General features: G+C 37.0%; 4 protein-coding genes across 10 annotated transcripts in view; 2 read left to right on the top strand and 2 right to left on the bottom strand.

Annotated features, from left to right (window-relative positions):
- LOC104769566 (flowering time control protein FY) lies at positions 1655 to 6920 on the top strand. 3 transcript variants are annotated; one of them, XM_010493804.2, is made up of 18 exons: positions 1655 to 1973; positions 2076 to 2164; positions 2400 to 2468; positions 2579 to 2683; positions 2878 to 2973; positions 3061 to 3143; positions 3571 to 3642; positions 3714 to 3811; positions 4119 to 4178; positions 4286 to 4346; positions 4435 to 4522; positions 4622 to 4685; positions 4949 to 5027; positions 5223 to 5312; positions 5436 to 5521; positions 5738 to 6189; positions 6297 to 6467; positions 6640 to 6920. In XM_010493804.2, the coding sequence occupies exons 1-18, from the start codon at positions 1784 to 1786 to the stop codon at positions 6694 to 6696; spliced, it is 2010 nt and encodes a 669-aa protein (XP_010492106.1). In that variant the 5' UTR covers positions 1655 to 1783; the 3' UTR covers positions 6697 to 6920. The 3 variants fall into 3 exon arrangements, with proteins under 3 accessions (XP_010492106.1, XP_010492105.1, XP_010492104.1); XM_010493803.2 differs by having other exon boundaries at positions 6637 to 6920; XM_010493802.2 differs by having other exon boundaries at positions 1656 to 1973; positions 6634 to 6920.
- On the bottom strand, positions 7079 to 8363 carry LOC104769565. The gene is made up of 3 exons (XM_010493800.2): positions 8145 to 8363; positions 7575 to 7841; positions 7079 to 7300 (listed from the first exon to the last, which is right to left on the bottom strand). The coding sequence occupies exons 1-3, from the start codon at positions 8258 to 8260 to the stop codon at positions 7213 to 7215; spliced, it is 471 nt and encodes a 156-aa protein (XP_010492102.1). The 5' UTR covers positions 8261 to 8363; the 3' UTR covers positions 7079 to 7212.
- On the bottom strand, positions 8495 to 11307 carry LOC104769564 (protein IQ-DOMAIN 1-like). 4 transcript variants are annotated; one of them, XM_010493796.2, is made up of 6 exons: positions 10955 to 11307; positions 10558 to 10688; positions 10153 to 10458; positions 9477 to 9692; positions 9262 to 9393; positions 8495 to 9175 (listed from the first exon to the last, which is right to left on the bottom strand). In XM_010493796.2, the coding sequence occupies exons 2-6, from the start codon at positions 10624 to 10626 to the stop codon at positions 8564 to 8566; spliced, it is 1335 nt and encodes a 444-aa protein (XP_010492098.1). In that variant the 5' UTR covers positions 10627 to 10688; positions 10955 to 11307; the 3' UTR covers positions 8495 to 8563. The 4 variants fall into 4 exon arrangements, with proteins under 4 accessions (XP_010492098.1, XP_010492100.1, XP_010492099.1 ...); XM_010493798.2 differs by having other exon boundaries at positions 10558 to 10656; XM_010493797.2 differs by having other exon boundaries at positions 11041 to 11307.
- LOC104769563 (ATP synthase subunit O, mitochondrial) overlaps positions 12373 to 13167 on the top strand; it is an 8256-nt gene continuing 7461 nt past the window's right edge. Inside the window, exons 1-3 of one of the 2 annotated variants that reach the window (XM_010493795.2) lie at positions 12373 to 12587; positions 12834 to 12881; positions 13052 to 13165. In XM_010493795.2, the coding sequence (XP_010492097.1) occupies positions 12474 to 12587; positions 12834 to 12881; positions 13052 to 13165 (276 nt within the window). In that variant the 5' untranslated portion in view covers positions 12373 to 12473. Of the gene's footprint in view, positions 12588 to 12830; positions 12882 to 13051; positions 13166 to 13167 lie in introns of both variants that reach the window. The other variant, XM_019242300.1, reaches the window with a different exon arrangement.

Genomic DNA, 13167 nt, shown 5'->3' with positions numbered 1-13167 from the left:
AGGGCTGAAGGCTGGAAGTCTTGTGATATTTGACGTTAAGGGTTTTATATCATATCCCACGTCTTCTAGACTTCTAGTTATAGATTATGCTATGTTTTGCTCATTCTCGCAAAAAACATGCTAGAAGCTGAAAAGGTACAAACCTAAAATCATACAGGTTCAAGACTCTAGAGGATTTGAGTCTTTGACTATATATGTACTATTATAAATAAATAAAAACCATGTAAGACCTGCTAAAATCCGCACTAACCATGGACTGAACCATTACTGAAGTGTGTTATAATCGAAGGTTATTATTACAAGGTCATCATTGATAGCAATACCAGACTAAAGCCTCCAACCGAAGCAGAGTATTTGCTTTCTACACCTCCTACAACAGCACAAAACGATGCCGGTTCGCAAAGCAATCAAACGGGCCAAATGTTGAAAGAAGGAAAGCCCGTTAAGCCCAGCATAATACAACGGTCGACTCTTACACACTCTGCAATGGCTACGTCACAGTTTTCAGATGAAAGGGAAGCTTCAATTCAAGACAAAATTGGGGCAGCAGAGGAAGCAGTTAAGACTGCATAATGTCGAGACAAAACCAAAGAAGCAAAGGCCTTAGCCTCGTGTCTCGACAATACGGATAAAGCAGCAATATAGAGATCAAGTTGCAAACCAATGAAAGAGACATCTAACCAATTCACAGCCATAGATGCCAAATGTGTAATTGGATTTTGACAACTGTCAAAATACTCTAGGATTTATGAAACTTGTATAAATAAGCTGTTAGCAGCATTGTAAACCTTTGACCTGAATAATACTCCCTCCGTTTTAAAATATAAGATGTTTTGGAGAAGTTTATTGTTTCATAATATAGGATGTTTTCAAATTTCAATTCAACTTTTAGATTAGTTTAGTATTTTATATTATGCAGTATTGTTTCTGATTGGTTGAACTTGTTAAAAGTAAAGACTTTTTAATCTGCGTGCTTTGTTTAAAACATTCTATATTTTGAAACGGAGGGAGTACAAAAGTTCCAAAGTTACAAGTTTTCCTATTCTGCTTTCAATCATATCATCCAATCGTATTTGGTCAATATTTCAAATAGCATCGATCGAAGATATATTGTATCATGATAGATGGTTGTTACATGACCCAAGCAGCAATCCTACACTTTCTTGGAATACGGTATGAGAGTAAAAGAGCATCGAGTGGGTGGTTTTTAGTTGAATGGCTTCAAACGCAAAAAAACCAATCTGCGAAGCCACGTCAATGCATCACGAACCGATACAATTTTCGGGTGAAGTGTTACAATCTGCTCCGGCTCCACTATGAATACATGAGTAATTATATGTGTTTTCATTTACAATTCAACACATTTACGCTATATCAAGATTTAAATGATCAGTAGTGACACAACACAACAATGATCTTATTAGTACAACTACTAAAGTACGAATGCTAACTTTTAAATTTCTAAATGAAAACTGATAACTGAATCATACATACGCAAAATGTATATTTGTCGTATATTAAAAAAAAAAACTAAAAATTATTGAAGTTTTACATTTTTTTGTTTTCAAAAAGGTTTTTTAAAATTTTTACTAAAAGAAAATTGCAACATATATAAAGCCTAAAAAAAAAAAAAAGGTAAACTAATCGACTTCTTAATTAATCTTATCGCTAGTTTAGAACAGACCGGCGTACCGATACACTTCTCAAGGGCCAAAGGCTTTGAACCCTAAATTCGAGGGGTTTGGCTTTGCCGAGAAGAAAAAAACCCTAATCTTTACAAATTATGTACGGTGAATCGATGCAACAGCTCCCACCAATACAAAATCAACAGCTAGGGGGACATATCCCCGGCAGCGATATGCACAGGGGTTCACAGATGCCGCCACAGCCTATGATGCGGCAGTCATCAGCTTCTTCCACTAACATTAATCACGACTACCACCACTCATCTGCCCCAAACAATTCCTTTGACCGTAACTTAGCACTTTAAAGACTCGACCTTTTTTTGTTTTTGTTATTTTCGATTTGTGAATTACTTATGAGATCTGATTTCTCTTGGTTTGATGTCGCTGCAGCACATGACAGTTTTGGGGCGAAACGTATGAGAAAGCATACTCAGAGAAGAGCTGTTGATTACACCAGCACCGTTGTGAAATACATTCAGGTAATTGTATTCTACTTCTTCGTTAGATTGATTATATTTCTCTTGTTTTCTGTAAAGTTTTCGTCTTTATCTCTGCACTCATATCCTCATCCCTCCCTAATTGAATTCTCCAGTCTCTTTTAACTCAAGAGTCATTAGATAGCATAGTCTTTTATGGAATGCAACTAGGATATGTGGGTTAATGTAGAACTAAAAGTACAGACTTTGTTTACTCCTTATATGTTTTTTTGTTCAGGCTCGAACATGGCAGCGAGACTCAAGGGATAGGACCTTTTTGCAAGCAACCCCAGCTGCAGCAGTTGATGTTAGATTTCTTTGCTTTTCTTGGTTATGCTATAAGATTTTTAATCTCAGTATCATTCTCTTTATTTTTTCCAGTATTTTAATGATTTAACTTTTATATCAATGTTTCAGATGCTTCCCACTGTTGCGTATTCAGATAATCCTTCAACAAGTTTTGCTGCAAAGTTTGTTCACACATCTTTAAACAAGAATCGTTGTTCAATCAACCGTGTATTGGTATATCCCTTTAACAGCTTGGTGTTTTCTATTTTTCTCTATTTGCCATGTTTTCTTAACACTATTATGTTCGACTTAATGCGATCCTTTTTTTTTTTTAACTTCTGTTAAGTTCGACTTAATGCCATCTTTTTTTTTACCTCTGTTAAGTTCGACATAATGCGATCATTGTTGATTGGGTTTCTTGTATTTAGTGGACACCTTCAGGAAGGCGTCTTATCACGGGCTCCCAAAGTGGGGAGTTTACTCTTTGGAATGGGCAATCTTTTAATTTTGAAATGATTCTTCAGGTTAGTTTCTCAGATAGAACTTCTGTTTTGATTTTTTTATAGCCGCTGCTCCTGGTGTTGACTTTTAAAATCTGCTGTCATTACCAGGCACATGATCAACCTATAAGGTCGATGGTATGGAGCCACAATGACAATTATATGGTTTCTGGTGATGATGGAGGCACAATAAAGTAATTTTTTTTTTCTTTCAGTCCCTAACTTGTGTGTAGATGGTAAATGAGAAGCTCAGAATTATATGATTAACATTTAGATTTTGCTGTCACTCAACCTATATAAGGTTATGGCTCTATAGGTTTCCTGATGATGGTAATGAAGACGCAAAAAAGTATTTTTTTTCTTCCTTTCAGTCCCTAACTTGTGTGTAGATGTAAAGGAGAAGCTCAGAATTCTATGACTAACATTTAGATTTTGCTGTCACTACACATGTTCAACCTATATAAGGTTATGGCGCTATAGGGATGATGATCGAGACCCAAAAACGTATTTTTTTCTTTCAGTCCCTAACTTGTGTGTAGATGTAAATGAGAAGCTCAGAATTTTATGATTGACATTTAGATTTTGCTGTCACTTTAGGATTAATTGTTTCTTATGTATCAGGTATTGGCAGAACAATATGAACAATGTGAAAGCCAACAAAACTGCTCACAAGGAATCAGTTCGCGATTTAAGGTAAAAAAAAGTTTGATATGTTAAATTGCATTAAATGAATCTTATTAAAATTAACAATGTGTATCACTCAGTTTTTGTAAAACAGCTTTGAAGTTCTGCTCGTGTTCTGATGATACGACTGTTAAAGTCTGGGATTTTGCCAAGTTCCAAGAAGAAAGCTCATTAACCGGTAATGTGATTTGAACAGATTGGTGGCAGATAGTTAACTTCTTGCTAGTCAAACTTGAATTTAGAAGGCCGTGGGAGGTGTTGTATGTTACTAGAATTGGACCCTTAGGCTACGTAGAAAAAGAAGATATTGAGATTCGGTTCAATGTTACGCTATGTAAAGTTAGTTAGTTTGCAGGCTCCATATTGGTGCATATAAGAATTTTTCTATCCTTTTGACGGCATGTATTCTCAGTTTTCTTCATATTTGTAACATCTGAGAATTTTTGACGTGACCAAAGGGTTCTTTATATTTTGAACTCAGGCAGGCCATGGTTGGGATGTCAAGAGCGTTGACTGGCACCCGACAAAGTCCCTACTAGTTTCTGGTACATTATTATATAGACTTCTATTTTGAATAATGCAATAAAAAAGTTATATATTTCAGTGCTTCTCTCTCTAGCTGAGTATTAATCGTTTCAATCTGTGTTGTCAGGTGGAAAAGACCAACTTGTCAAACTCTGGGATACTAGAACTGCGAGAGAGCTTTGCTCATTGTAAGTGGTACATAATGTAATATATATTTTATTAAAATTTCATGTTCAGAGCTTTGACAAATTTGATGGCCTATTCTCACTTCTGCAGTCATGGTCACAAAAACATAGTGCTTAGTGTGAAGTGGAACCAAAATGGCAATTGGCTTTTAACGGCCTCGAAAGATCAGATAATCAAGGTAAGGCTCACTTTATTTCGGGTCTATTAATATGTAAACGATATTTTTTTCTGTCCGTCATGGAAGCATTTGTTTGACACCTATGCATGTCACCTGCAGCTGTATGATATAAGGACTATGAAGGAGCTTGAATCCTTTCGTGGGCACACGAAAGACGTAACATGTAAGCTTTTAAATTCTGTAATGTACATGTCTTCAAACACGGGAAAGCAGAGAAACTTCCTGCATAAAATTACTTTTCTGTACATTGTCTAGGACTCTAAAGTATATGCCTTCAAATGATTATTATTGTACCCATGCTTTACTTATGGGGATCAATACACCAGACTTTTCTCATTATCCAATGGATGAGAGTTCTCAATTTGATTCTTCGACATTTCTTATTTGCAACTTTTTGTAATTACAAGTTGTTGAACTCTTATGAAGCTTTGGCGTGGCATCCCTTCCATGAGGAATATTTTGTCAGTGGGAGCTCTGACGGATCCATTTGTCATTGGGTTGTGGGGTACGTACTGTTGTGCAGCAATATGCTGTCTTATTTATTAGTTCATACTGCTATTGCTAAAATCACTTACAACAGTGTTTCTTGTCTACATTTCATATCGACGCTTTTACATACTAGTAGCATCTTACCGTACCTTTATTTTTGTGGATTTTGTCCGAGGTGTGCCTAATTTTGAAATACTTTCTTAATTCCCAGGCATGAAAACCCACAGATTGAAATCCCAAATGCTCATGATAACAGTGTTTGGGATCTTGCATGGCATCCTATTGGATATCTTCTTTGCAGGTAGCAATTACGATAATATGGTTCTAAGACTTTCTTACAGTTTCATTTTATGATATTTTGTGGTAGCTATGCTTTTGGTTAAATAATGCTTCAGATATTGATTTCTTACCTTAATATCTGCAGTGGTAGCAATGATCACACAACCAAGTTTTGGTGCAGAAACAGGCCTGCAGATAATCCCCGAGATGTCCTTCCTATGCAGAACCAAGGTTTTTTTCTAGGCTATTAGTATCTGATTTTTTTAGTAGGCATCTTAATGGAAAGGATACTATGTCCTTGTTCATATGAGTAGTAAAGATGTTGGGATAGGCTTAACTGGTCGGGCCCTGGCAGGGTCAGTCCTATGCTATAATGACTGGTTTGAAAGAGGAATTGAAGCTGTAATTCACTGATTTGTGTGTACTAATTACAATCATTTGTACTAGGCTATAATGAACAAGGTTTTGGTAATCGCCAGCCTGATAATTTCCAACCATCTGAGGCATCGCCAATTCCTGGAGCATTTGTGCCTGGGCTGACACGGAACGAGGGGACCATCCCAGGAATCGGAATAGCAATGCCATTTGATGCATCCTCTCAAGGGGAACATAAACAGCCTCTTCCAGGTTCAATGGCAGTGGGAGCTCCTCCGCTGCCACCTGGTCCGCACCCATCACTTCTTGGAAGTGGCCAGCAGCAAGGGTATCAGCAACAACAACACCACCAAGGCCATCCCCAGCAAATGCCTCCAATGCCTAATATGCCTCACCATCAGCTACCACCATCAGCCCATATGCCATTGCACCCTCATCATCTTCCCCGGCCTATGCAAATGCCTCCTCACGGTCACATGCCACCTTCCTCAATGCCTATGTCTCATCAGATGCCTGGATCAATGGTATCATGAGTTGGATTCGTCTTTGTTTTATGTCCTTAGTGATATTTGTGTAAAATCATTTTACCGTGTAGAACGAGATTTTAATTCTTCACTTGTTGTTGGAGTAGGGAATGCAAGGTGGCATGAATCCTCAGATGTCGCAAAGTCATTTTATGGGTGCTCCTTCAGGAGTATTTCAAGGACCACCAAGCAGTGGTGGACCCCAAATGTATCCTCAAGGACGTGGTGGTTTCAACCGTCCACAAATGATGCCAGGCTACAACAACCCTTTCCAACAGGTCCCGTCTAAACACTATACTTCGGTTATTTAGTATACCCTTTAAGGTTTCATATACATAGATTGATAGATATATAAATAAAAATTGATAGATATATAAATAAGCAAGATTTCTAAACAAAAATGCAAAATATCCTGATACGATTGAACCACATAACTTTGTGCAGCAGCAGCAGCAGCCGCCTTTACCTCCAGGCCCTCCACCGAACAACAATCAGCAACATCAGTAGGCAACCGTTGTATTAGTACATATCATGTTTGTAGACTTGACCACTTCTTTAAAGGAGATGGTTTCAAGATGATTCAACACTGTGAAATGGTTTTGCTGCTCATGTTTTGATTCTTTTAGCTGAACAAGTTAGTTTACAGAAGCTTTAGTGAATTTTTCACTTGTCAAATACTCAGTTTGGTTTCGTAAACAAACTTCTAAGGAAAGTACTTTCGTTTTGGAGAATTTGTTCTTTAAATAAAGATTGTTGTCCTCAAAATTGGTGTTTAGTTTTTTTCGCATTTGCTCATGTAACGTAAATTTCAAAAAATAGAAAATGATCAAGCCATATATTTTTTACACTAAGAATTAATCGAAGAAATCACCATGTCACCCTAAAACACTTAGCATAATGGTAATCTCAGTCGTAAATTATTGAGAAAAGTACATGATCAGCGTATCTGCCAACATACCACCGTCACGTTGCACCAAATGTTACACAATTAGACAGATATAAAACCATTCAAATTTGACAAAACTATTCCTGATTTGGAGATCTTGCCTTGGAGGAGTCTTGGCGTTTTTTCACAAAAAGCCTGCTCATATCCTCTGTGGCAACATTGCTCCTGCAGATAAATAAAATCACAAGTCATTCAGATCATAAAGTGTTCTAAACAAGATACTGCATCTATTTCAGGAGCTACTTCTCATAAAAATGCCCAGAATATCAACAATACATAACCTCCTAAAACGCACAAAGTCCCTATTCAACTCTTTCAATGATTGTTAACAATAACACTCCAGAGTCCATAGCCTTTCTCCATAGTATTCTAAGTTTAAGAAATAAAGTGAAAACGAAAATGAAACGAGCCAAAATATTATCAAGGTGATGGGACTAACCTTCCCTTGAGCTGAGGAGGTACAAGCACATTACCCATAGTTTCAGGAATATTCTTGGAATGAGGCAAATTTCCTCTCGGTACCTTGGGACGACGAGGGTGAGAAGAAGCATTCCTATTCAAGTCCCTCTTCCGTAACGCACTCTCGGCCATTGCAGCTGCAACAACAGAAGCATGGTCACCACCAGTCACCTGTGAGAGTGTCGGTGACTCCAGAAGAAACAAAGCATCTGGTAGCTTCTCAACACTCTCTTCCTGCTGACATCTCCTATAAACCCCCCCACAACAGATATTGTAACATCAATACCCAAAAGGCCAAAACTTTACACAAACAATGCTCTAGACTTAACCTTGACACCAACAATTCATTCAAAATCAGAATTGATTCAGATCCAAATCAACAAAAGGAACTCACTTTAGCAAACTAAGATTCTTGTACAAACGCATCTATACTAAAGAACAGTACTTGAAGCCTCAAAGCTAAGCTATATGAATCAAAACTAGTCATAACTGTTTTATTTCATCGGAAAAAAAAAAATCCCACAATTTCAGAAACCCTAGAATCACTCACTGTCTAGTTGGAGGAATTGGAGTGGGTTTTTGTTGCGGTTGTGGGAGTGATTGCTTCTCCTCGGCGGCTAAGACATCTTCGTCGGATGAAGAATCGTCGTAATCTACGAGTGACATACTTTCTCCAACCCTTGCTTGCGATCTCTTCCTTCCTTCCTAAACGACGTCGTTATAGCCGTTTGGTTTAGATATACACACAAACCTATGAAATAGATTTGTTCATCTATAGAGTGACTAGCCAATTTGGTATTAAGACAATATGTTTTATTGTCCTTGTGAAATTAGCCAATTGAAGTTGAGATGACAAAGAAATGTAAACAAAAAAAAAAAAAAAACGAAAGAAGATTTGGATACACATGAGACTGTGACACTTAAAAGAACGTATGTGTATGATGTATATACAGGGTTTCAATATCCCACTCATCTCAAGCTACTCTGCTTGTTCCAGCTCGGTAGAGATCTTTCTGAATTAATGCTCAGATCGTTCAACAGAGTATTACTATTATTGCATGATTTTAAAGGGCCTATGTTAAATCCCCTTAACCCTGGTGACCGTTGCTGGTATGCACTTGGTCTAGTATTACCGCCATTGTTTGCTATCCTGACTTTGCTTGGTGCTTCACTCATCATTGAGGTGGTTAAGCATAGCTTGTTCTTATACGGTGAGTAACTCTCCGACTGTGTGTCGAAGCTTCTTGGTCTTATCCTTGGGGAGCTTAAAGATCTTGACTTTGCCTTTGCTGACTCTGTTGCAACCATATAAGTTGGTGTACTTACAGCCACCGTGGCAGGGCTTTGTTCCTCTTCGCTTATTGAAACTTGTCTTTTATGATTATTCATCAATCTTCTTGGTGATGAGTTCCTTGGAGTTTTAAGCTGTTTCTCATTCAAAGTTTCCTCTTTAGGTTTTGTTTTCAAGGAGAAGTCGAGATCTTCGAGCTCCTTGCTTTTGGTTAGCTGAGTATCTACCCATTCGTCTAACCAGTACTTCCACTTCGTGTTACTCCCTTTCTGATATGACTCCGCTGATTTCTGATGTTCACAAGGAACAAGTGGTCAGGTCAATATCAAACTTATAAAGCAATACAATTCCACACTAAAGAAGCGTATAGAGATACCCGGTGGGTGACTGCATATTCCTTTATTCTTTCTCTTCTTAGTGAAGCTTCTTTCTTGCTCATGACGACAGCTTCTGCCTCTTCCTTTGTCAAAAGACTATCGTCCCATCTCTTTTGACTGTTTGTGTCCACCTGAAAATATAATGCTTTCTTACATACCGATAAAGTACTGCAATGTATTCAAAACGTTACCTTCCTTAGATCAGAAAACGTACCTTGAGAGTGTTGTCATTGAATGTATTGCCCTCTTCATAATCTCTGTGTGCACCTCCTCCGGGAATCTGTGTCCTCTTACCACAGACCTGTGACTGAATGTTCACAACAGATTGCAAGCATTTTAGTGTAGTCATTGCTTGGCGTCTCACGGCACGACCTCTGATATATGCTTGGAGCTTCACTATTCCCTTTAAGGCACGTAGAGCTTTCCTTGCCTGCAATGAAGTTCAAAAACATTATCAGCAACCCAAAATCCAGAAAATAAGAAGACACTTAAAAGTTTCACATCTGCCTCTCAAGACTTCATAGGTGATATTGACACAGGACATATCTGCATCAGGATGATGGTAAACAGTTACAGAACACACAGATACTGATATGATTGGAAGTTTGGAACCAATAAACTCCTTTATTCAATTCACCAAAAAAGTACACAAATTGATCAATGAGAGAAGTCATCTAGCTCTCAACCACTGCCTAAACCTGATCCTAGACTCATCCAGAATCCCCAACTCCAGCCTAAACTTTCATTAAACATGTTAGCTCTCTAGCTAACCTACTCAACTATAGTCAACACAACTACAAGCTAATAACATAACTTCAGTACTAGGATTTCATGAAAACAAGTCAATATTTTTCCAGAAAATCACAAAAGAAAAGGGTACAGAAGCTTACAAGATGACCCCGGAAAGCAGTCTGAATCCGAGTAGCAGCATGAACCTCTTCCTGTCTATCTAAAAACATTTGATACTGGACTACTAGATCAGCAGTTTCAGGGGATGTTGAACCTTTTGATTCTTCTATGGAATCTAACTGTCGACTACAAGATACTTGGCTGATCTCACCCACATCTGACACAATTTCCTTCTTCTGTTCCTCATACGATTCATTACTTGTCCTGTGCTCTGGAGGTGCTGTTATGGAAGGTAATCTTTTCTTAATCCTAAGCTTCCAAAACGTCCATTTTCTTCTCTTCTCTTTCTGCAGAAATACATAAGAAGAAGAAGAAGAATCAAACAAGACGCAGAAACCATCACCAGCAGAAGAATGAGATTTTTTTGTTTCCCTTTTGTTCCTCACCTTTTCTGAGTTAGCTTCTGAAATAAAAATCCTTTTCAATACAGTGAACAAGCCTTTCTTCTTAGCCATTGTTTCACAACCATCACCTGCTATAATGCTCTGGTAATGCTCACACAATCAGTCAACCAAATCTGAAACAAAAATCGAACTTTTTTTATATAAACAATGACCAAAATCAAATCAAAACACTACGGATACATATAGCCTAAAACCCTGGAATGTGCAAGTAATACACATCTCTCAGTACCATCATCCTAGATTTGATGAATCAAACTTGAGATCAATACTCTAGATTCTTCTTACAATAGACTGATTCTAGGAAAACCAAAATCCGCAGATATGTACTGAAATCTAAAAAATAGATCACACAAAGACACCAAAAAGCAAAAGGAAGTACCTAAAAAAGCACAATGCAGGTACAGCACACAATTGAAGTTTGTCTCCAAGATTTGAAACAAAACATATGAAAGAAAAAAACTTTACTTGATGGTGGTGTCAAAGATTTCTAAAAACGTTTTGCTTGATTGAAACTGTGTGAAATCGACAGAAACAAGAAGATTCAGGGAGAGGAGGGGTTTCTTCTGCAATGAGCGAAGATGACTTGACTGTTCATCAAATTATGAAATGTGAACAAAGAGAGAAGAAGCCTTGTTCTCTTCTCCACTGGTGCCGACAGGTGAACGTGCCACTTCATTGCCCCCCACTCGAAATTATACTTTTACCCCTCATCTTCCCACTGCTCCTAATTTCTGGTGTGTGTGTGGATGGATCTTTTGCTAATTTTTGCTACCACAAACTTGTTCTTGATTTTTGTATATATTACTTCAAAGATTTTAAAATATTATTAAGCTACGTTAATCATTACTTAAAAAAGTTAAATAAGATCTAATAGTATCATATTTTTATTTTATGTGTACAAATTTATAAGTTAAATTTCAAATGTAGTAAACAAATGCTCTCTCCATGTGGGAAGTTATTCATAAACATATCCTCAGACAGATCCCAAAGTCACACAACTCATAAATGCATTATACAATGTCAAAGATTAAATAAGTGTGACCATCCAAAGATAGTTTAAAAAGCACTTTAACAATAATACTGCAACAAAATAACAAGTGAAGTTGTAATGTATTAACAAAATCAAGAGTTCAAGACCATCATGTTTTGCTAATTAAAAACTAATCGTGCTTTGTGTACCTCTTTCAATACTGCTACAAAAGTCACATTTCACTTTATGTTGAAGACTTAATTTGCAAAGATGATTAGGTACTAGCCTACTATATATGATAATGAAACCTTTTTAAAAAATTGGTCAAACGACAATGACAACGCATTGTACATCTTTCAGATGGAAAAAAACATATTCTCCCAGTGGTATCGCTCTCAACAGGACAAAACTCTCAAAATCCAATTGCATCCATATATACATATATATTTTGTACAATGTTATCTTTTCTTTTAAAAAAAAAAAATAGACAAAGATCGAAAAACATTGTTGTACTACTACACATAGGGAAAATTTGAATACACATCTATATCTGTAGATCAGCAATAATACAAACTTTACTAATCTACAAGATCTGATTTATAAAAAGAAAAATATGAACATTAGTTGTATAATTATCTCATTTGTAACATGTTTAACCGTAGTTATATAAAAAAACATGTTAACAACTTAAAAAGAAAAAAGAAAAAAAGACTGAGCAAAACGAATCACAACCTAAGCTGGTTATAATAAGCCCAATAAAAATTAGTGTTAGCCCAGTAAGGCCCAATTTCACTTAGTAGTTATTTTCTTCACCTGACCAAGTTTGCATCTCTTTGCTCTCTCTCTCTCTCTCTCGTCAAAGCAGCTGATCGAGTATTCTCATTTTCTAGGGTTCCAATCAAAATCTATCTGCAACAACAACAAAAAAATGGCTTTGGCTAATCGTTTCAGATCAGGGATCTCCTTCTTCAAGAACATCTCCATTTCTGATTCTGTCTCCTCCGCTAGATCCAATCCCCATGGAGCCTCGCTTTTCCCTGCGGTAATTTTTTCTTAAAAAAACGAATCTTTAACTCCCATTTTTTTTTTTTGTTGTTGTAAAGAATCGATTTTATCAGTCGATCTAATCCCCTGATTGGCTTTATAACAATAGAGTATTGAATTATCGTGTTTTCATTGCTCAGTTTTACAATGTTGTTGAAGTCTGTATCTGTTATCGTTCTTGAGATTTTCCAGAGATATATTATCAATTCATCTTTAATATTTCGTATTTTTTTTTCTATAGCAGTTGAGAAGCTATGCAACTGCTTCGGCTCAATCAACCGCTAATGTTAAGGTACACACACTACACACCCTTGTCAACTTTTTACTATTTGTAAAAGCTTGAGTTTTGCATTGATGCGAGAACCGTCTAGGCATTGGGTAGCTGGGTTTTTTTGTAGTTGTTGGAAGTGAATTTGGATTTATACTTGTTGAGTTGATACATTGTGTATGTTGTTGTTTCAGGTGCCTATAGCTTTAGTTGGTGAAAATGGCAACTTTGCTTCGTGGCTATACATTGCAGCTGTGAAAATGAACTCCTTGGAAAAGATTGAGTCGGATCTTTCTGAGATGATTGAGGC

This window comes from Camelina sativa, chromosome 20, assembly GCF_000633955.1.
Source record: "Camelina sativa cultivar DH55 chromosome 20, Cs, whole genome shotgun sequence".
In the NCBI taxonomy this organism is placed as follows: domain Eukaryota; kingdom Viridiplantae; phylum Streptophyta; class Magnoliopsida; order Brassicales; family Brassicaceae; genus Camelina; species Camelina sativa.
This window is presented reverse-complemented; position numbering and strand designations above follow the sequence as displayed.

Bases quoted from the DNA above. Each gene is read 5' to 3' on its own strand.
- LOC104769565 (XM_010493800.2), bottom strand. From the start codon at position 8,260: ATGTCACTCGTAGATTACGACGATTCTTCATCCGACGAAGATGTCTTA. The intron at 7,842-8,144 runs GTGAGTGATTCT...GGGGGTTTATAG, and splicing joins CCAATTCCTCCAACTAGACA to GAGATGTCAGCAGGAAGAGA. The intron at 7,301-7,574 runs GTTAGTCCCATC...ATTTATCTGCAG, and splicing joins CCTCCTCAGCTCAAGGGAAG to GAGCAATGTTGCCACAGAGG.
- LOC104769566 (XM_010493802.2), top strand. From the start codon at position 1,784: ATGTACGGTGAATCGATGCAACAGCTCCCACCAATACAAAATCAACAG. The intron at 2,469-2,578 runs GTTAGATTTCTT...TCAATGTTTCAG, and splicing joins CCCCAGCTGCAGCAGTTGAT to ATGCTTCCCACTGTTGCGTA. The intron at 5,313-5,435 runs GTAGCAATTACG...TAATATCTGCAG, and splicing joins ATTGGATATCTTCTTTGCAG to TGGTAGCAATGATCACACAA.
- LOC104769564 (XM_010493796.2), bottom strand. From the start codon at position 10,626: ATGGCTAAGAAGAAAGGCTTGTTCACTGTATTGAAAAGGATTTTTATT. The intron at 9,693-10,152 runs GTAAGCTTCTGT...ACTTCATTGCAG, and splicing joins CTGCTTTCCGGGGTCATCTT to GCAAGGAAAGCTCTACGTGC. The intron at 9,176-9,261 runs GTATCTCTATAC...TGTGAACATCAG, and splicing joins AATATGCAGTCACCCACCGG to AAATCAGCGGAGTCATATCA.